General features: G+C 36.9%; 1 protein-coding gene across 4 annotated transcripts in view; it reads left to right on the top strand.

Annotated features, from left to right (window-relative positions):
* The first annotated feature begins 1004 nt into the window (after nucleotides 1–1004).
* Nucleotides 1005–24439, top strand: part of LOC147633182 (agamous-like MADS-box protein AGL11) — a 55475-nt gene continuing 32040 nt past the window's right edge. Inside the window, exons 1-2 of one of the 4 annotated variants that reach the window (XM_086806201.1) lie at nucleotides 1005–1112; nucleotides 1501–1871. In XM_086806201.1, coding sequence (XP_086662327.1) covers nucleotides 1510–1871 — 362 coding nt within the window. In that variant the 5' untranslated portion in view covers nucleotides 1005–1112; nucleotides 1501–1509. The other 3 variants (XM_086806198.1, XM_086806200.1, XM_086806199.1) reach the window with 3 other exon arrangements.

The raw sequence follows: 24439 nt of genomic DNA, 5'->3' as shown, positions 1-24439 counted from the left end.
TGGTTACACACACCTAGTTTGTGGTATTGTTATGATCTTGATACTAGTTTGAGGTTGTAATCAAAATTTAAAAACATCAATCAAAGTATTATAATGTTTGGTTAGTTATTGAAAGCCTTATCAAATTTAGAAGTTAAGGAACCATATTCTACCATTGTAACTACGTTAATACGAACCTCTGTACACATGTGTCTCACTTAGGAGCTTGTTCATACTTTCATTTTTTTATTTTAAAAATTTAAGAATGCTTTCGTGAATCAATAATCCCTCAAAAGCGAGTTTATGATGACTTGTAGTAGTAGTAGTAGGACAAAGAGTGGGTTGGAAGGCTTTTTAAAATTTTTTAGGGGCAAAAGTTTTGGTGCCATTATGTGAAGGGTTAAGAGGAGTTAGTGGGAAGTCTTCAAAAGCGAGGGTTACTTAACATTGGACGCTTGTTCTAGCGATTGATGGGGGTGGCTTGTAACCTGAAGGTACTAGGTTCGATCCTTGGGTGAACACCTGATGTTACCTTGCGCTCACTTTGTAGAGTATACGAGGGGTCCACACGGAGTACTTTGCTCCGTTCTAGTAGTGGCCAATTTGCTCCCTTCTAGTAGTGGCCATTATAAAAGAAACTGAGGGCTGCCTGACGTTTTCATGATTGATGATCTTTTGCCTAAGGGGACACATTAAGGTATGTAAGACCAATAATAAAGCAGACACATCAATAGGCATGTACATTGTACGCCTCATAACAATATTAAAGGCGGACGAACGGAGTACAAATGGGGTGAACGTCTACCTCCTATATGAGCCTTACGAACACTTAAGGCCGAAGGCGACCATAAACTTATCTTGGATTTTATACCTTGTTTTCCTTGTAGAAACTGATTGAGGCTTCTTGTTGAATTTAAGAATCATCTAGCACGCGGTGTGGTCCTCTAGCAATGTAAAAAATATTGAAAAAAGGGGGGGTACAACAGACATGAATGGTGGTGCGGTGTTGTCCTCTAGCAATGTAAAAAATATTGAAGAAAGGACAAGAGACACGAATGGTGGTACTGGGGGTGGGTAGAACGGGAAAGTGAAGCAAAAGAAAAAAGAAAAGCTTCAGGTTTCGTTTTCAGGCGGTACTGTTCCCATCCATGATCCCATTTTCCATTATAATTTTCAATTTATAAATAATGGAAAATGGGATCATGGATGCAATTTCCAAGTAAAGAAGCGTTCTTTAATTTTGTAAAAAAAGAAGAAGCGGTGCTGTAATAATGCGCGAGGCTTAATTTGTTTTTCCTGTGGAGATGTGTGGAGATCGTTCCTGGCTTGTTAGGTTTCTCCCTGTGGAGATCATCTTCTAAAGTAGATTAGAAGCTTGGTGTTGAATAGGAAACATAGCCTTGATGCGTGGAGATCGTTCCTGGCTTCTTAGGTTTCTTCTCCTCATCTTCTAAGTATAAGTAGATTAGAAGCATAGCCTGTATCTTCTCGGGATATAATTTCTCTCCGTGCACGTTACAGCTAAGAAGAATGGCAGCCGCTCAAGCTCCAGCTGAAGATGCCCACGCAACAGTTTCTCCAGCAGTGCAAGCACAAGAGCGCGATCACGCGGAGACCCAGTACACACACGACGACGACGACGACGACGACGGTTGCCTGGACCTGCTGCAGCATAAGATCAATATGCCTGCCCCAGCTCCTGCTGCTGTCGGCCCTCGCGGCAAGATCCAGATCAGACGAATCCATAACACCACCAGCCGCCAGGTCACCTTCTGCAAGCGTAGGAATGGCCTCCTGAAGAAAGCCTACGAGCTGTCTGTTCTTTGCGATGCCGAGATCGGCCTCATCATCTTCTCCGCCACCGGCAAACTCTTCGAATACGCAAGCTCCAGGTACAATTCCTGCAAATTGAAGCTTCTCATATATTCTTGAAGGCGATCCTGAATGTATAGTGCTTAAGTTTTCAGTGATGCGTAATCGTCATATGTGTGTGCAAGCACCCACGCACACGTGCACATCCCACGCGTATACGTGTATATATGCTCATTTTTTCATTGATATAACCTCTTCAAATTTTCCATTTGTGTACGTGCATCTTGCATGACTGCACACATGCATGTATGTGTATTTATATTATATACATGTATTTACATACATACTTACTACTTACATGTATGTATTTATGTGTATTATAATATATACATGTATTTACATACATACTTACTACTTACATGTATGTATTTATGTGTATTATAATATGACTGAATCGAACCCTTGAGGAAAGAAGATCAAGACGGTTTTTCATTTGAAGAGGGTGTGTACAAAAGATGTACGGAGGAAGACAAACCAATCGTTAGCTAGTTCTCCAGATCATCCTTCCTGTCATGATTATCACAATATACCTTACCTTCATGTGCTTTGCTAGGGATTGATTTAAAAATTGGCCGTTTTTTCCCACCTTCTTGGTTAATGTAGTCATCGTTGTTTAAAGAAGTATCTCCACTCTAGACATGGCTCTAAAGTTGCCTTTCTCTTTACCTATGTAAGGATCTTCCAAAGGCATATCTCCTTATTTATCTAAAGGCATAGTTGTAAAGGCTCTACAAGATTCATAGAGGCAATGATAGAGTCAATGCAAAGATCAAAGGTCTTGAAATTTCCATCAAGGACTCTCAAACGCAATAACAATGGCTACCCATCCTTGTGATGCGTGTGCTAAATTGTAGGATAACCTCGTGGATACATTAGTATCACTTATACCAATGGCTAGTAATCATACCAAAAGGCTATAAAATAAATTGGGCATATCAAAGAAATACCTTGCCCTTGAGTAAGATTACAAATTTACCTTTTTTAACAAACAAGATTCATATGTTGAGGAGCACTTTAACTTTGATATTTTAAGGAGCTAGAGTAAAAAACACTTGAGTCTAAGGTATATCATTTGACTACCCTTTATAAGTAGTAGGATCACAAGAAATTTCCTAACTCGGCTTTCTTATGCTTAAAGGTAGCTTTCAATGCAAGTCCTTAATTAGGAAAAAGTCCAAAAAAATAAGAATTAGTTTACTTGATAGTAGCTATTTTGGATAAAACTTAAATTTTAAAAAGAACTTCAGATACTCTTCAAACACTTAATTCTTTCCAATAACTACTTTGGCATGTGTGTAGTGTCTTGTTTTAAAGAAAATATGAATATGCTATTTAACTAGCCTTTTTTCTTGTGATTATTCTATATGTATGGATCATGAAGAAGCTTGAAGGCTAAGTGATAAGGAAACAAAAGAGCACACTTTGATTTTGAACTTGATAAACTAAAAGTACATTAAGAAAAGTTTGAGCTCATTTTGGGATTTCACATGAGAATATTCCTTAAAAATGAGGGCATGGAAAATTTTCAGCAAATTAGCTCCAAATCTGTCGAAGTTTACATTTTCAAAGCCTACTCTCTAAGAGCTTTCCGATGATATATAGTATGATGGGGGTTGGACATGGGAAAGGAAAGGTACCGAGAATATTCCTTTCTTCTTAACGTGGGTGAATCTTTTGGGAGAAGAAAAGAATCTTCTCGGTACCTTTCCCTTCCCATGTCCAACTCCTATCATGCTATATATCATCGGAAAGCTCCTAGAGAGAAAGTTTTGAAAATGCAAACTCTGACAGATTTAGAGCTGATTTATTGAAAATTTTTCATGTCCCCATTTTTAAAGGAATATTCTCATGTGATATCCTCAAAGGGTCCCAAAATGAGCTCAAACTTACTCTAATGTGTAATGACTATTAATGACCTTGGTTAATAAAGATATTTCATCTTCATCTTTGCAAGGTAGATCCTAACCTTGCTAGACATATAGAATGACAAAAAATTAATATGATTTTGCAAAATATTTTTGAGACTAAGCTCTGATGTGGGCGAATAAATCATGGTATCAATTGACTCACCATTATCTATATGCATATCCAAACTTTAGAACATTTAGGAATTGAAGTAAGAACCGTATTATCTATCCAACTTAATGGAACTCTCACTCTCCATTATTTATATGCATATTCAAACTTTAGAACATTTAGGAATTGAAGTAAGAACCGTATTATCTATCTAACTTAATGAAACTTTTGGTCTCCTTAATATCTTTGATAACCTAGCTTATATAAGCCTGAGGGGGCCACTCGTAAATATGTAAGTGTAGCACGTGGGTTCAACAAAAGGGATTTTTAAAATCCATTTTTTACACATTTTTTTACATAGAGAAGGGTACCATTTAAAGGGGACATTTATAGGTTTAGAAAAATGTATGTTTTATTCATGAAAATTTCATAGAAAAGGGATTTTCTATACTTTGTCAAAGTAAGGATGAATAATAAGGTAAGACTTAAAGTTTTAGAGTGCAAGTTCCTAGTAGCCTCTAGTGACCATACATCTTTGATTTAAAATATTTATCAAAATAAGTCAAGACTTGAAGTTTTAGAGTGAAAGTTCCTATTAGCTCTTAGCATTTATGATATATGGTGTTTTTTAATGTTAACAAGTCTGTCTCTTCCTCCTTCTAGGTTTGTGAAGTATTATTAACATCCATGAAAAGAGCAAATACACGTCTCTAAAATGACATTTCTTATCTAATCTTTATCTAGAAATCTCTTGGTCAAGTTACTTTTTCATAGGCGAAACAAATCCTTTATGCTACTTATGCATTATTTCTCTATTTGATGTATAAAATTGATATATCCAAGGTAAACTTGCATTTATGGACGGACAAAATATTGTTTGCTTGATGAAGCCATTTCCATGTGTTAGTGGGATAACCTTTATAGAATGATTAACGTCATTTCCATGTGTTGGTGGATGACCTTTATAGAAATGGCTTCATCAAGCTTTGTATCTAAGTTTTGCCACCATCTTCATATCTATGATCTCTTTAGAGTCATGCTAGTAGCTAAGACTACTTTGTGTTTAAGTACTACTACCAACTTTGTATATCTATGATCTCTTTAGACTCTAGAGTCATGCTAGTAGCTAAGGCTGCTTTCTATCTAAGTATTACTATTGACTTTTTATCTATGATCTCTTTAGTGTCATGCTAGTAGCTAAGACTTCTTTGTATCTAAGTACTACTACTAGCTTTTGGTATCTATGATCTCTTTAGATTCATGATAGTAGCTAAGGTTGCTAAGTCTAGGGGCTATAATCATTTGACTAGACTATAATGGCACAAAAAGCATGGGGGAGGTTGAGAATAAACCAATGTTGATGCGAGAAAACCCCATGCACTAGAGAACATGCATTTGGCTCTCTAATAGTTGTTGGAGATAGTGGCCTAGCTGCAACAAGAATCACATTGGCCTATAGGTATAGAAGGTATAGAGCATATGGTCAATAAAAGGCCAATTTGATAGATAGGGTAGGTTGTGATCTACCAAGGTTTCAACACATGGATATATAAATGTACAACATGTGAGCTTATGATTTCCAAGCTTCTCTTGCCCTTGTTTATAAGTTTCACCTGTTTTGTAGGCTGGCAATATATTTTTTAGATAAATACAAATCTTCTTCATTGTGTGCATGCGTTCTCACCATGGTGGCCTCATATCCATCTAGCTTTGTACCCACCATGTGTAATTCCTTACTTGATTTTCTTTTGGTCCTTACTATAGGCCTCCTTTAATTTCTTAATCTTCTTTCTATCTACTTGTTGTTGCTCTTGTATTTGGCATCATTCTCCTTGAGATTTTAGTTGGCTAACTTTCTCTCTCAAGTCCTTAGCCTATTGTGCATAGACTATCCACCTACTCTTGGAGAATAGACATACTAATATTTGGAAAAGTATACGAGCCATGAATAGAGTTGGTACCTTTGAGTATTGTTTTTCCTTTGTTTATGGAAGTGCAAGATGGATTAGGAACCACAATAAATGGAGGCACAATACATAGAGGAGTGATGATTAGTTCGGTAGATGAGTTTGGATTACCAAACTGGTCACCTTGTTCTCTTGGTCCACCGCTAGATTAGTCTCTTGTGTCCTTGTCCAAAATTTTACATTCTACAAGAGGTAAATTGAAAAGTTTTTTAAAATTTCTCTATGTGTCCCTTGTAAATATATGTATATGCTCTAGGCTGGAGCTCTTATAAGCATCCATTTCCACCACTAAGAGCTCATAGGAGTTCTCATCCAAGAGGTATCCTCCCCAAACGCTAGGTATGCTTCCAGTAAGTGAAGTTGAGCTTGATCACTCGTACATTGTGGATTTGAGTTGGTTGGTAAAAAAGATATGTTGTTGGAGTGTGTGTTCAGCATGGAGGTTTGCATATGTACAGTAAGGCCATATCTTCTTAAGATCGTACTACAGTATGCTACAATTTGTATTGTCACAACTAAGATCATCCTCAAGTATATTGATCGTTTAATCCATACATTTTTTATCAACTTTCAAAATTTAGAGTTGCTATCAAAGAACTAGGATATCTACCAAATTTTTAGGTGTTAACCCCACTCTTTGCGTACATTATTTGATGGTAAAAACAAAGCATTAGATTGTATGTACTATGAGGTTTACTTCTTTGACCTTAATGGGGCATCATAACAGATATTAGAGATTCTTTAGGTCCTCTTTCTATGTACTACTATGTCCCCAATGTTGAGGACCTTAATGGGGCATCATAAGAGATATTAGGCTCTCCAATTGAGATTCTTTAGGCTCTCTTTCTATGTACTACTATGTCCCCAATGTTGTGGAACTTAAAAGTATTTAGAAACATGCCTTATATCTTCCTCACGAGGCTCTGAGATTTCTTTGAGATTAGTTGCCTCTACCTTGATCATGTTGAGTTTTCATCTAGTGGTGTGATAGAGCTTGGCTTGATTGGAGTTACTAAGTCCCTTATCACCTTTTATGGCCACTACCTTAACCAAAAGAGGAATCTTATTGAGGGTATCTTAGTGTAGGTCTCATGTAAATCAACAACCTAGACATAACAAAGACAATGAAGATCAATTGGTATGCTACTACAAAAGACTTGATTAGGGCTGATACACAAGAGCAGGTGATTGTGCAGAATACATGCCAGCAATCATAGTCATTGAGTGGATCGAGAGAGACTTCATGACCTAGATTATGTATGCAAGCTATGTAAAGCCTTGTATGGCTTGAAGCAGGCATCAAGAGCATGACATGATAAGATTGCATAATATCTTATCACCATTAGCTTTCATATGGAAAATGCTAATCATTTACTATATGTGAAAAAAGAGTTATACGAGCATTGTGGTTATCACACGATCTATGTGGTTGACGTGATTGTTGGGGATGACAATGAAGAGAAAGTTGAGAATATAAAAGGTCTCCTGAAGAAGAAGTTTGATATGAAGGATTTGAGTGAGCCAAAATACTTTCTTGGCATTGAGATCATCAAGACGTCTGAGGCCACAAAGACAGTATGCATCGTACATGTTTTCCAAACATGATATGGCTAGCTATATAAGCCCATTTTTATACCGTTGGATCAAAATGGTAAGCTGAATGCAAATTTAGGTAAGGTTTTGGAGAATGACACTATGTATAAGAAGATAGTGGGCATCTTGATTTAGATGATGATCCACGCCATACATGAACTACAAAGTTAAGTTAGAGAGCCAATTTATGTAACTTTTCCTTAGAATCCGCATTTGTATAGTGTGAGGTTCACACTACGTTATGTGACATCCACAATTGATTATGGCCTCTTCTATGAGGTTGGTATATAAAATTGTTGCATGTATATGGATACGCTCATGGAGATTGGTTAGTAACATCTTGGACAGAAGATCTACCAGCAAGCAAGTTAATATTTTCCTTTGAGAGTGGTGGTGTTTCATGAAGCAACAAGAAGCATCCAAAAGTAGTAGAGAGGAAGAGTATAGGGATGCTACGATGGCCAGTAAGTCAATATTTTCCCTTGGTAGTGGTGGTGTATGAAGCAACAAGAAGTATCCAACAATAGTAGAGAGGAAGAGTATACGGATGCTACGATGGCAACATTGAGGTATCTTGGTTACTTAAGCTAGTTGGAGACATAATGGTTGCGTACTTCAGGTACGGTGTGGTACGGTACAGTATGCTTATTACGAGTACGTAAAGTGTGCATCAAGATGAGTACTTTAAGTACGTTTACTATTTTACATTAATGTATATATAATAAAAAACATATATTATAAACCATTCGTAATTTGGCAACATTGGTACACAAAATTGCGCAAAAAATAATTGAATTCAAACATCTATGCTCTACAAATGTCAAATGAGCTACGAGCATACAACATGAAGTCCTATTGAATCTGAAATACTAGTACAAATGCCAATAGTCATATGGCCGCCACAAAATAATGACATCATACATGTTTGATCATAAATCATGAAAGTACAAGGCTAGCTGCTAGTAGCTATAAGCTGAATATGTGACTAGTCAATGGTCATTACTAAAATAAATATTGATATGCTAACTACTAACTAGTAAGAGCGACCAATCACCACAAGGATACTGGCTAATAAATCAAGTCTCATGAGTCACCACTCACTCATCATCATCTAAAGATGATGATGAGTCACCACTCACTCATCATCTAAAACTACAGATGAGGATGATGAGTAGTCTCCATCCGTGAGGAGATTCCCATCAAAATTATATAGTACTCTCGCTTCGCCACATCACTTGGTACATCAGTACCAAGTATCTCCTCAACAATGGTAGAGGGTCCAGGTCTCTCGGGAAGAGTCAACAGTTAGTGCTCTGAATCACCTCTACATGTTGCTCTGGTGGCTCTCCCTCTTGAATGTGCACCAAGAGTGTCATGTGCAAGACATGCACTGGCTAATCCCAAAGCTAATCCTGAAGAGGCAACCGATAAAAGAACTAGACTTGAATCTAATTTTGGAGAAATTTTTGTTGCTGATACGGGCATGTGACTTAGGGACGATAATGGGATGTTGTTGGCTAGTGCCTGAAAGCTTTGAAGACTTGTCGGCCTCAATATTTGAGGAAATACTTTGTTTGGGAAGCCAACTAGCAGTCAGCTAGTCTACTAGGACTTCCTAAGGCCTATAAAAGGCATTAGTTGCTCATCGTTTAGACCATTCAGTCCAGCATTGGGTTGAGTCTTAGAGATAGGCCTACATTAGGATTTACACCTTTTCATGAAGGTATCCAAGGGCTACAAGATTGTATGTATCTTTTTGTAATATAGAATATAATGAGTACTCAGCTATCTCTCTCTCTCTCTCTCTCTCTCTCTCTCTCCTCTCTTTTGCATGCGTTTTGCATCATCATGTTCTAAGTTGGTGTTTAGGGCTGAAAGAAGACTCCCAGATATTTTGCATGTGACACTACACCTTGGTGCCTTTAGAGGTGGAAAGTCAACTCTGCTGAGCTAAAGACGTGAGGGAAGTGGTCATGAGAGCTCGAGATTGAGCTTGAGTGACTCGTCTATCAATGTCCTCGAGCTCACTATGAAAGTATCTATATATCTCCTCTAGCTCATTCACGTACTATGTCACTCTCCTTGACATGTTACTGAGCTAAAGACGTGAGGGAAGTAATCATGAGAGCTCGAGATTGAGCTTGAGTGACTCATCTATCAATGTCCTTGAACTCTCTATGAAGCTGTCTATATATCTCCTCTAGCTCATCACGTACTATGTTACTCCCCTTGGCATGCTCCTGAGCTAAAGATGTGAGAGAAGTGGTCATGAGAGCTTGATATTGATCTTGAGTGACTCATCTATCAATGTCCTCGAGCTCTTTGTGAAGCTATCTATATATCTCCTCTAGATCATCACATACTATGTCACTCTCCTCGGTATGCTATTGTTTGCGACGCTCGAACTCCTCAACATCGACCTACATATTATGTATTCACTAGTAGTATTAGTGACTAGTCACTTTAAACTTTTTTTTAAAAGTATGTGTATAAAAATCATGGTACCAGTATGATACGTATTGAAAGTATTGAACGGATGAGTATAAGTACAGAATGTGGAGATATGGAGTTGCATGTCATCTATTGCATCCAGTGTTTCATGCATGGATAAAGGTCCATTATCACTTTACTAGAGAGAAGGAGATGTTGATCTTGTATACATTAGCGCAGAGGAGCATGTAGGTGATATTCACAAAACCCTTGGGAGTAGAGAAGCTTCATAGATTTTGCACATGCTTTGAGTCTTAGAGATTGAGTCAAGCTTGAGGGAGAGTTTTGAGATGTGAATCTCAACATGAGATGGCACTCACGACATGCTTGGGTGACCGTTCCACCTTTACAACATTGGTGCATTTGGTAGTTGACACGACAGATCTTCGTTGATGATTCTACAATTGAACTACACCTACCTAGTCTAACTGAGTTATGGGATACTTGTCATGCCAACTCACCTACTTAGCGTGTTTACATTATAGACCGATTGTACATAGTACTCCAGTAATTATGTTGGTTTTCATCACTTATCTTTTGTAGACCTATTTTGAGAGCAACAAGGAAAAAGGTTTCAGTCTCTTTTGAGACCTCTTCTGAGAGAACAAGTAAAATTTTTTAACCTTCCATCTCTCTCTATGTGTTTTATGCATTGTTGTGATGTGTATATGTGCTTGCAAGAGCATAAGTCTCTCCTCTCCTAATATTTTCATATACAGTGTATACAAGGAGTATATTTATAGGTTTCCTTTGTATAGGGGCTATAAAAAATATGCAAGGATAAATGTATATATACATTAGATCCTTTTATAAAAAGAAGTTTCTATATAGTAGAGGGTCCTTTAAAATAAGTGACAAATTTAAAAAGGCGATATATATAAGTGCTTTAAGGCACGTGATATGGACATTTCTTGAGAGTGACTATGCCCTAAGTGATAAAGCATTCTCCTCCACCTAATGAGGGTGTTCTTCAAACACCACATCATGACAATGCCTCTAGGTTTTATAATTGGTAACTCTTTAACTCTAAACTATATCCCAAAGAGATACTATTTTTACTTTTGGAATCCACTTGGTCCTAGTTGAGTCTAGAACATGCAAAAAATAATTGGTAACCCTTTAAATCCATATTGTATCCCAAGAAGATACACTTCCTACTCCTTGAATTCCACTTGCTTTTAGATGAGTCAAGAACACGCACAAAATAATATTCATATCCAAATGTCTTGAAATATGTAACTTAAAGTTTCTTACTAAAATAATATTCTTAAGGTACCATGCCTTTACGTAACTCTTGTTATTAAGGGTATGCCATCTTATAAGCTTCACATATATTTGACATCTCAAAAAATGTTGGTAGATGTGCCACAATCCTAGACCTTTGCATCTCATTTAAGACTACAAAGCTCATGTGGCTAAATCTTTCGTGTTGTAGCTTTCTTGTCTTGATATCAACTCAAGCTATGAAAGTTGATAGCTCATACAAGTCATTGTGTCAGATTCCTCTCCCTATAAGATTTCTCTCCCTATGACATTATGCTTGTGTTTATGATGAGAAGCTTCAAGTCAAGGTAAACTATGGACATAAAAATAGACATAAAGGACATCGAACAACAACTTAAAATTGCCATTTCTAGAAACAAAAGAAATTGTACGGTATCCCCTACGCCTAGGAATCTGGCATCATTTTTGGTCACTAGGATGGAATCTCCCTACAGACTTTATCATATGTTGGGATGCTCCAATATCGATGATCTATGAACCATCGATAGATTCTGAGGAATATTCTACCTTTGCATAGACTTCTTCAATTATCATAAATAGATCTAGTTTCGCTTCAACACTATTCTTGAACTCTTTCAAGGGCTTTAAAGTGGCTTCAAAGAGTCAATGTACCTGATTTCATCACATGACTAGGTTTCACATTAGAAACACTTTGCATTTGATTTCTTCTTCTCAAAAGCATTGGGTTTATTGGAGCCCTTTCCCTTTCTTTTCTTTGTGTTTATAGAGAATGCACTATTACTACCATCTCTATATTAAAAACACATCTACTCCTCCATAAGCATTGCACCAAACTCCTCGAAATTAAGAAGCAGGTAGTCCAATTACATGTTCATTGAAGTCACCAAATTGTCATATTTTAGGGACAACACTCAGATGCACTTGCACATTATTTGTCTATGATATGAATTTGTATACTACTCCTTTAGAATGCCTTTTTACTCTGTAAGTTGATTCTCAAGGTTTTGAATCCTTGTCTTAGTCCTTGTTTCATATTGGTTCTAAGAACTTGCTATGCTTCAAAAGATATGGTAATATGTTGAATCACGATCATCATCAAATCAATGACTCTATTGACGATGACAAATAGAATTTTTGTGTTCCTTTGCCTCTATGCCAAAGCAAGAGAGGGATTTGACACTATGGTTTGTAGTGGATCTGCCAATGTGGCATGGTTGTACTAGATCTACTAGATCTTGAGTAGATTTTTCTTTGCATAAACCCATCTTATGGATTTCTACAGCTTGTAGGAATCAATAATAAGACTAATTTTGAACTTCTCATTCAACTATCCATCATCGCATGGTGGAGGTATGAACAATTGTGTAATTTGAAAGTTTAGACATTTCTCTAGATATGCCTTCAAAACTTCCAAAAAAAGCTTTTCCTAGAGCTTACACCAAGTAAGAAAAAATACATAGCAGTACAAATGAGAACTTTACAATACAAATCATTGAATTGCAAGATGAAGTAGAGAATAATGCTTAGTGTCACACAGCTCATGCTCCTCCTCTTTCAGCTCAGATTTGTGGACTCTTAGGTTCCCAGTCATCCAGTCAGATAAGTCTCTCCAAACTTGATAAATTCATTGTAAAAGAGAACCTATTGTTGAGACTTGGACTTCTAAAGGATAAGAAGGTTGTGAGGCATGCTATGTCCTTCGTGTAATATTCCTGCTCACTTAGCTCATACTTGTTGAGATATTGAGATCAACTAGTGCTTTGGATATTGATGAGTCACCTAGGTGATAGTTTCTACACTTCTACCATTCTCATGGTTGGTGAGATTATGGTTGATATTCTACCAATGGAAAACATACTGTTTGATAGCCATATTTAGATTACTAGAGTATGACATAGGTATAGTGCCAACTCATATAGTCGGGTTCACACCATGGACTGATCATTGTATGTTATAGTAGGAGAGTAATTTTCCTTATAGTATATACTCTTATCTCTTTATGTTAAATGGTTATAGAGAAGAGAAGAAGATATAAGAAAATTTAGCTTATACATCTATCTTGTATCTTGCTCTTTGTTGTGTGTCCATGTTTGCTTGCAAGGAACTGAAGCTCTCTCTCTCTCTCTGCATTCTCTTTAGAGGCAAGAATAAGGCAAGCAAAGAAGAGGTACATGGGTAAAGGTATGTCCATATCTCTCCATCTTTGATTTTGAAGCAACACCTTTGGTAGCTGTGAGAGCTACAGGAAGATAAGGAAGTCATTATATCAAATTGAGGCATCCTCTTGGATGAAGGAAGAAGACCATATTATGTGTAAGAAACTTTGTTAACTGAGTTTTTACACATTTTGGCATGATTAAGGGACGCTTCACGTCCTATTTTAACTTTGCAAGTTTCCCAGATACTCTCTTTAAATGTCGATATTGACTGTCTATGCTCAATTTTTGGTTTACTACAAAGTTACAACAAACATTTCATTGGAGGATAGTTCGTGTAGAGAATCTAAGTGTTACCGTATTGGTGAATGTATGTACATGTGATTCGTTCATATCTCACCGCAGGGAGGGGGGGGGGAAGAGGGAGGGTTCAATAAAAATATGTAAGATAGCATGTGAGCTCAACAGAAGGGGGTTTTTTTCTCTTGTGGAGTTACAAAAAAATTACATACATAAGGGAATTTTTAATTGAAATGGTGAAAATTTTGATACATAAGGGGAAGTGTTACAAAAGGATTGCTTTTAAAATTTAAAAATCAGTAAGTAGGAGTTTTATTAAATGCCCTTTCAATGCATGTGCTATATATGGGGTTAGTACAGTGACCCCCCTCCCCCCCTTGAGGTTCACATATAGTGGCATTATAGTAAGTTTACATATAGTGGTAATATAACAAGTTTATATATAGGTATTGGTGAATGTATGTATATCTCACTGGCTCATATAGTGTCAGAGAATCTAAGTGTTTACAAGTGTTGTTGAATGTATGTGTGTAAACTGATTCACTTGTAGTGGCATTATAACAATTTTCTAGTACCACAATGTTAGAGATTGCAAGTTTTGTCTATAAGTGCATAAGTTTTTTCAAACAATATTTAATAAGCAAGAGATCATGTTTGACAATCCATCCCAAATTGTGAGCGAGAAGCTAGATAGGAATAGCTTCCAAGCATGAAAGTTCATGATAACTAATTTCCTTATGGGAAAAAGATATTGGGAGTTCATCATGGATGATAAAAAGGAAGCCAAAGATTGGGGAAGAAAATACCACTCCCCTCGACAAATGCAAGCATATAAAGCATGGCTTGAAAGTGCTATAAAGGTGTTATACTAGTTATTTGTGAGTGTGATATATTCTATGGTTGTGTATATACAAGATACGCAAACATCTAAGGAGACTTGGGTCACCTTATTGAAGATGTACAACCTAAGAACCCAAGCTCAAAAGCCGCATAATGTGACCAGAGGAAAGCAATGTATAAATTATTACTTAATGAAGGTTAAAGGGCTTATAGGTGTCCTTGCTTCTATTGAATCTCTAGTAGATAATAATGATATGGTGTTCGTGACCTTCAATGGTCTTGGTAAAGAATACAACTAGTTTTAGAGCTCCATCAAGAGAACTTTCTTGATTTTCACCTTGTTCCTACTAATGCTTCCATTTGAGTTCTGCTTCACTTTGTAGACCCACTTACATCCAATTAAATTTTTTACCCTCAAGAAAAGGCACCAATTCCAATGTCTTATTTGCATCCAATGCAACCATTTCTTTGTCCATGGCTTTCTCCCAATGTACATGCCCAATAATATCCTCAAAACATATGGGTTTAACTTGCATGGTCTTAGATCTATCCTTACTGTCCTTATGATAGGCTTAGCCTTCCTTGCACTAGGTGTTCTAATAACTGGAATCCAAAACTCCTCATCAAGGCTCTACTCTGAGCTATTAGACTCTTCATCAATATATGAATGCTCTGATGAAACTCCAAGCATACCAAGAGACTCATCAATCTTCTCTTTACCGTTATGTGATGCACTTTCTGAACCTTTAAGGCTAATTTTATGATGTAGCTTGCCAATCCATGATATTTCGACATGACCCACTACTAGAGGAATCTCCTAGTCTACTTAATGACTTTGATTATTAATATGTATTCTGTGCAACCACCTGCTCTTGTGTATCAGTCCCAATCAAGTATTTTATAGTAGCATACTAACTACTTATCTCATCAAAGATAACATTCCTACTCACCCTCATCTCGTGTAACAGGGTTATAATATATGTATCCCTTTTCCTCAAGAAATTAACAAAAAACACACATTTTTTAGCTTTGGGATTCAACTTACTGTGTATCTCATCAGGAATGTTTATATGTGAAATGCATATAAATACTTTCAAGTGTGACAAATCTAGTTTTCTATTAGTATACTCTTTTGGAGTCACACCATGTATTGTCACATTGTGCAAGTCCTGTTCATAATTATAAAGTACACTTGTCAACTACTTCAGCCTAATAATGATGAGGCATGCTCTTCTTAACCAATCAATGCATGAGAAACCTTTGCAATGTGCTTATTTTTCATCTCAATAACATCAATTTTTGGCATCTTGAAGCCACTCACCACCATGATAGGTCATGTAGTTAAAGGCTCCTAAATCCACTTACCATACATCATCACTGTTTGTGGATACATATACATCCACAAACACTGATAGGTCATGTAGTTAAAGGCTCCTAAATCCACTTACCATACATCATCACTATTTGTGGATACATCCACATTGAATTCAATATATTCTACATAACAAACAAATACTCACATCTATCTTCAACATTATTACTTGAAGATGAATAATTATTTTGCATAATTATTTTGTTATAACTTCACTACTAGAGGTTTAGGGCATACCGACGCAAATGTCGACGAGCGTCGGTATGTACATCCTAAACTTGGAGGCAAAGAGTATGGGCGGGTAATTTTCAAAAGGGGGTATACCGACGTTTATATCGTAGCAGATACTGTAGCAGATACCGATGCTTCTATCGTAGCACAGATATCGACACATATTTCGACGCAGATACAGACGCTCGTAACTTTTTTACAGTCGAGTACCTCTCATTCTCTATTTTGCAAGGCTTGGAATGTCAAGACAAGGTATGCGTGTCTTTCTCCTCATCTCTCTCAGGCATTCGTCTTGTTCCATTCGACCCACTCTTGATGTGTGTGTGTGTGTGTGGAGAGAATTAGTAAAGTGTGTAGATCTCTCTCTCTCCTTGGGCGTTTTGCCTCTCCCCATCTCCTCATCTTCTTATGTGTGTTTGTGGAGAGAATTAGGGTAAATGTGTGATGTGTGTGTATATCTCCTTCCCCTCTCTCCATCCTTCTTCTTACCTTCTTAATTATGTTTGGAGAGAGGATTTGTATGTGTGTTGTGAGAGATGTACAGAGTGAGAGAGCTTGTGTATGTGCATCTATTACTAATGTATGCAATGTGTGTGTAGGTTTGTTCCTCCCACGTGTGTCTTAGCTTGCAGATCTGCTTCGAACACGCACTATCCAATCCACATTTGAGAGATAAGCACATTACCAATTATGTTGTTTTATTACTTCTCTTTTTGTTATGTTTTAATTTGTTCTCAATTTGTAATTATTAATTGAAATTATGAGTATGCAAGCTTGTTGTTTTATGCACGCATAAGAAATTAATGTATGTGCTTATTTGTCTTTACACTCACTTATACACTTTGCAAGAGAGAGAGAGAGAGAGAGAGAGAGAGAGAGAGAGAGATTTTCTTTTTGACGCATATCCAAGGTGTTTTGGTCTCTTTTTCGACTTGAAATCTAATGTCTAAGACATGCATGTCAACGTTATATCTATATGTATATACTCTATTGTATATGCTTAGAGCACATATCCATAAGTTAATGTATATGCCTAAACATCACTAATATATACTTGATCTTCCTTAACGGCTGGAGAAAAGAAGTCCGTTTGACGCTTTAAATGTTATTTTTAAAATCTCCCTCACGGTTGGAGAAAAGAAGCCTCACTTTATGGTTTACATAATGCGTAATGATTTGTGTAATGCGTAATGATTTGCATTTAATGAGCTACATATGCATGTTATCCTGTTAAATGGAACCTCTCAATCTTGAAGAGAGAATAGCATGTCCATGCATGCGATGTAAGTACCAAATATTTCGAAAATGAAAGATTTGCAAAATCAGCATATTCATGACGTTGGCATATTTTCAATGGAGCGTTTACAAAATTTACGGTTTCAATCGTACAACCAAGCAAGTGTGCAACACATCTTGATAACATTGCACCTATGAATTCTCATCCCTAGCAAAGGATGAGAATATCGAAGGAGCGAGTGACAGATGGAGCTCAATTAACAACACCTTCTTGTTGCTCGAGAAAGGCATCCAACATTTTCTCCATTAGACCTTCTTCCATTCCCTCGAGTGCTATTAATTGAGCTCCATCTGCCACTCCCTCCTTCGATATTCTCATCCTTTGTTAGAGACGAGAATTCATAGGTGCAATGTTATCAAGATGTGGTTGCACACTTGCTTGGTTGTACGATTGAAACCGTAAGTTTTGTAAGCGTTCCATTAGACCTTCTTCCATTCCCTCGAGTGCTGTTAATTGAGCTCCATCTGTCACTCCCTCCTTCGATATTCTCATCCTTTGTTGGAGACGAGAATTCAGACCTTCTTCCATTCCCTCGAGTGCTGTTAATTGAGCTCCATCTGTCACTCCCTCCTTCGATATTCTCATCCTTTGCTGGAGACGAGAATTCATAGGTGCAATGTTATCAAGATGTGGTTGCACACTTGCTTGGTTGTACGATTGAAACCGTAAGTTTTGTAAGCGTTCCATTGGAAATATGCCAACGTCATAAATATGTTGGTTGTAAATCTTTCGTTTTTGAAATATTTGGTACTTACATCGCATGCATGGATACGCTATTCTCTCTTCAAGATTGAGAGGCTCCATCTAGCAGGATAACATGTATATGTAGCTCATTAAATGCAAATCATTACGTATTATACATATAATTAAGCATTATGTAAACCATAAAACAGGGTTTCTTTTTTTCAGTCGTGAGGGAGATTTTAAAAATAACATTTAAAGCGTCAAACGGGCTTCTTTTTTTTAGCTGTTAAGGGAGATCAAGTATACATTAGCGATGTTTAGGCATATACAATAGCTTATGGATATGTGCTTTAGGTATATACATTAGAGTATATACATATAGACATAGCGTTGACATGCATGTCTTAGACATTAGATTTCAAGTCGAAAAAGAGACCGAAACGCCTTGGGTATATGCCAAAAAGAAAATCTATCTCTCTCTTGCAAAGTGTGTGTGTGTAGACAAATAAGCACATACATTAATTTCTTATGCACTCACATATATGCTAATATTAGTATATATGTACATAAAATAAGCTTGCATACTCATAATTTTAATTAATAATTATAAATTGAGATCAAATTAAAATATAACAAAAAAAAAGTAATAAAACAACATAATTGGTAATGTGCTTACCTCTCAAATGTGGATTGGATAGTACGTGTTCGAAGCAGATCTGCAAGCTAGGACACACGTGGGAGGAATAAACCTACACACATTGCATACATTAGTAATAAATACACATACACAAGCTCTCACTCTCTATATCTCTCACTACACACACATACAAATCCTCTCTTTAAACATAATTAAGAAGGTAAGAAGAAGGATGGAGAGAGGGGAAGGAGATATACACACACACATAAGAAGATGAGGAGATGGGGAGAGGCAAAACGCGCAAGGAGAGAGGGAGATCTACACACACACTTCACTAATTCTCTCCACACACACACATACACACATAAAGAGTGGGTCGAATGGACCAAGGCGAACGCCGCTTGCGGGAGATGAGGGGAAAGACATGCATACCTTGTCTTGACATTTCAAGCCTTGCAAAATAGAGAATGAGAGGTTCTCGGCTGTAAAAAAGTTACGGGCGTCGATATCTACGTCGTCGAAATATGCGTCAGAATATGCGTCGGTATCCGCTATAGTATAAGCGTCGGTATCTGTTACGGTATCTGCTATAGTATAAGCTAGGGTATAAGCGTCGATATACTCCCTTTTGAAAATTACTCGCCCATACTCTTTGCCTCCAAGTTTAGGACGTATATACCGACGTTCGACATTTGCGTCGGTATTCTAGCATCGGTATGCCCTAAACCTCTAGTAGTGTTTCTATGTCACTATGCTCTTTGCAACATTCTACCTATAAAGTAACATGGTTTGTCATAATAAAAGCAATCCTTTGAACATGATCTTGAATGTTGTCTTTGTCATTTACCTCCACCTCTTTGGCTCCATCTCCCTTGAGACTGGCCTCTTCCACCTATGTGTGTTTGTTGCTACTACTGCTATGAGTCATTGGACTGCTACTGTCCATAATCCTAATTTTCAAAACAGTCATCACCTTGGCCTCAAGACCCGGACCTCTATCTAAATTTGAGTAAAAAGCTTGTTATCTCTAAATTATTCTTACTTTTGGAGGAACAATCTTCACCTAAAGACTTATTTTCTATAATAAACATAGATGCCAAATTTCAAAAGTTGGGAATATTCTCTCTTACAAAAATAGATGTCTTGAATGGCTTTTGTTCTTTTCCAAGTCTATTCAAACAGATGCTCACCAACTTATCATCATCCATAGACATTAATAGATCCAAGAGATTCAACAATACCCTTGACTTTAATGCATATCCATTGAATGTTCTTCTTCTCCACTGTATGCAGCTCTTATTTTAGCTACAACTTCCTTACCTTTGTGTTTGTCTTAGAACTCTTCACTAGGTTTTGCCATGTAACTATTAAAGTATTGGCATGTTGTATATGCCCTATCATATCTATCAAAGTGATGGAAAGCCAATGCATGACTTTCCTTGTACCCTGGTTTAAGTCTCTTTAGAAAATTCCTCATTTTCTCTTTCAACATAGTCCTAAAAACCTTTTCCCATCAAGAAATTGGTCATCATTGAACTTCAATGCATGAAAGTTATTCTTGTTAAACTTTTCACTGACAATTTGGCTGATGAAGTTAGACATTTTTGCTTGCACTAACTAGAAATCTATAATATGTAATTTCTGTATGTAACTTGCAACATAGCAGCATCTGTTGTAACTCCTATAGTGGTACATATGCACAATCTATGTCATAATACATGACTAGAGTATAGGTACATACACCTACAATCTATATGTCACAATACATGACCAGAGTATAGGTACATACACCCACAATCAGAAATACGTGAAATAATCACTGTTTGCATATCAAAAATGCACTACTGTACTCTATACCAAAGTTTGAATAGAGGTAGTTTCAAACTAGAACTTCCCATAAGTGGCCAAAAACACCTTATAGCCAAGGAGAGGTTGAAATATGCCAAAAATGCAAATCTAGCCATAAAAGTTTAGTACAAAGTACTATGCACAATATAGGTACCTTCACGCCCACAAAGTTAGCTCCTCATTCAAAGATGTATAGCTCCTAGAACTAACTAAGGAGTGTCTTACCAAAACAAGAAGGGAAAGAGATGATGATGGCTTTTATCCATGTACCGCTTTCTTTGTCTTTGTAACTTCCTTTGTTTGTCACTTATCTTCTTAGCGTGAACTAGGCTCTAATATAATTAGGGAGAGGAGAAAGAGCTTGAGCTCTTATAAGCACACATTCTCTTATAACAATGGAGAAGACACACATAGATGGAAGGATGCAGTCTTCTTCTACTTTCTTCTCTTAAAAGAGCTCTACAAAAATAAGTAAAAACCAACATAAGTATTAGAGTAATATGTACAAGCGGTCCATAATTTCAATACACTAAGTATGTAAGCAAAGATCCATCATGTCAACTACCAAACACACCAATGGTGTAATGGTGGAGCAGTTAGCCAGGTACGTCATGAGTGTCAACTCATGTTGAGCTTAACATCTCAACAAAGGTAACCTACTACTGTGTAAAAAGAGATGTATTGTCTCTGTTCTTTCTTTGCTTATTCTAATTAAAACGACTACCATAACACTTCTTATCGGTGACCTACTATTGTGTAAAAAGAGATGTATTGTCTCCATTATTTATTTGCTTATTCTGATTAAAAAAACCACCATAACACTTCTTATCTTTTCTTTCTATTCCTTACAAACCCCGAGAGGTTCCAAGAAAAAAGTAGGTCATCCTTTCTAGAACACATCTGTGGATTTTGGCATTGGCAATGATAGGTGACATAGGAGGAACTATAATAGGTAGCTAGTGCCAACCAAGTTGACATCCAAGGGGATGGCACGAGAGAGTCTTGAATGATCCCCTATGAGCTAGTGAGGTATTCGATTGGGTAAAGGTTTGGATCTCAAGAGATTTACATAGAGGGCAGCTATAGCATGTGCTTCCTTCTATATCTAGTCATTTCTTTTATGGCCTCTCAATATTCCTCCCCTTGATGTAGTCATGTCTCCACATTTATCGCTCTATAGTTCATGTGTTTTGAATTTTTTTGATCATCCACCCTATTTGAGCCTATACTTACCTATTTACACTAAAAGTCCCATAAGGACACACTCACATGCTATTCGCTTTTCTCACTTACATGCTATTCGCTTTTCTCACTTACATCACACATGGTAATTGTTAGTAATCCTCTTGTAGCAAGACAAAATCTCTCCATTACACCCAAAGTTACTAAGTTGTACACATGCATAATTTAATAAAACGTATAAGGTAGGCATCACCAAAATTGGTCCACACAAAATTATGCTATAAACTCCTTCCTATATACATTGCAAGAAATTTGTAAGCATAAAGAGAAAATCCACATAACAACAAAACGAGGAAAAACTAAGAAACTATCTCTTTCCACACAGGTGACTCATTGTGGTGTCTCTAGCAGCTAGAGATCACCTTGCATTTTTTATTACACGTCCAATGGCATTGCACATATGGGCACAGAGAGTGATAAAGTTTTCTCTCAATAGAGAAGAGTCCACCATTGCACATTAATCTCATCATCAATGATGATTGTGTAATTCACTTTTACATTACCAAAATTTTTTGCCTTCTCCACATGTATAATTAAGAAATCTACCACCTTTTACAATGAAACAAGCTACCACCTTTTACATAAAAAATGTAATGTTTTTTATAATTATAATTGATAATACAATGATTCCCCTATTCATACATTTGGAGCCCAATCCAAGCTGGTGAACAAGGTCGAAAACACTACCAAGTGTTTTAATGAAGTTGAATCATTTTGTCCCCTTATTATATTAATTAAAATTTCAATTCTAAAATTTCATGTCTTAATGAAGCGAAACACATTATTTGGACAATTAGCCATGGGTGCGTGGCCATGTAAATAAATAATGGATCCCAAGGCCATGTGAACACAACGTGGGCCATATAAGTAAGCTAGGGGAGATGGATACTTATCTTTTATAATCTTTAATATAAATTTTACGCCCAAGACCTTGGTTATGGTGGTACTCCCTTGAGTGCATATGTGTGGTACTCCACTTGAGGGCATCTAACCCGAATTTCTCTCTTTCTTGCATCAAGCTGTTGGCTATGGTGGTACTCCACTTGAGTGTATCTCTAACCCTAAACCTAATTTCTCTATAAATATACAAGTGAATAGGGTCTGTGCAGGAACAAGCCCTTAGAAAGAGGTTGTAAAAGAGAATTTGTAAATGAGAGAGAAGTTGTGAAAAGGTGAGAGGTATCTACTAGGAGAGAATAAAGGGTAGCATGAGAAGATTTAGGATGTGTGGAGATATTCTGGGAAGAGTTGGAGAGTCTCAAGCAAAAGAGGTAGAGTGAATCAAGGAGAGATCAGTGGGATTAGATTAAATTGAGGCATTGGCCTAATGAGAATTTGCTGGTTTTTGATTATCCATGTCTATATTAAGTTATCAGTTAATTGCTCACTAATTACATCGTAATCATCGTCTAATCTCTTTGTTAATGATGTTGATTCTTGCATTTGATCCACCATAGCTCATCACATTTCTGCAAATTTAACATGGTATCAAAGCTTAGCTTAGAATCCATCAAGTTTATGAGCTCATTATCTTGTTAATCACCTAGTTAATTAGGATTAAAAAATAATCAAGTTTTTAGCTCTTTTTTTCAATAGCCTCTGTACCCCCAGCTGGTGGAGGGGCTTGATCTCCCTCTTACCACAACATTAGCCCAAACCCTTTTAGCCACACATAGTTATACTTCCCACGCATAAGCTTATCTACTCAAATCATCAAACCGTCAGTTGCAGCTATAGATTTTCATGATTTTTCAAACACCTTCTTTTTGAAGCAAAACTGAGATCTTCTCAACACCAGAAGCAATTGGTATGATTCCTCTTGGCCCCAGGGGTTTTCAAGGGTTCTCTACATGCTGGTGATGTTAGATTTGTGAAATTTCTCAAAAGGAGAAGTGGAATCAAGCTTTGCATCAAATCTGTAGGTGACTTTGGTAAAACAGAGATTAAGCATTTAGTGTTTGGTAAAATCTTGTGTTTCTTGGCTTAATCCTCTACTAGACTAACTGTTATTGATGGCTTTGAAAGGAGTTGGGCTCATTTGAACAAGGTCCCATATTTGGTCGTCACTAACCCAAGGTACAATGATGAATTCAAAGGAGCAAAAGACAAATTTAATTTTACCAATGAGCATTTCAAAGAATGGGCCAACAAATAAGATATATATTTCGAGATTAGTCTAAGAAATGAGAAGGACAAAGTTAACTTTTGACACCCTACATTTGGAAGGCTATGCCCATACTTGATGGTGAGATTTGCAAAGTGATGGTTGCGTCGTCACTTATTGGGAGGCTTTTAAGGAAGAGATGAGAGAGATCCTCACTTCTATACTTCAAAAGGACAAGCTCATTTGCGAATGGGATGCTTTAGAACAAACGGGGTGTGTAAGGGCATACACTCACAAGTTTGTTAAGCTCATATTGTGTATGAAGGAATTTAGTAAGTAATTCAAGATTGTCAAGTACATCAAGGGTTTGAACCCAAACATTGGAGCTAATGTGAAGGCTCAAAATCCTATCATTTTCAAGCAAGAAATAGTATTGTGGCCGAGAACTATGAAGAAAAGTATACTAGCCAAGGTTTTCACAAGGGCACTTATAAGGTTGATGTATCCTCTTCACCATCATGGACGTCATCTAAGGAATCTTCTGCAACCACTACCATTGTTCCAAG

This window comes from Cibotium barometz, chromosome 12 (assembly GCF_041138505.1).
Source record: "Cibotium barometz isolate CiBa-2024 chromosome 12, ASM4113850v1, whole genome shotgun sequence".
NCBI classification, from domain to species: Eukaryota; Viridiplantae; Streptophyta; class Polypodiopsida; order Cyatheales; family Cibotiaceae; genus Cibotium; species Cibotium barometz.
The sequence above is the reverse complement of the archived record's forward strand: the minus strand, read 5'-3'. Positions and strand labels throughout refer to the sequence as shown.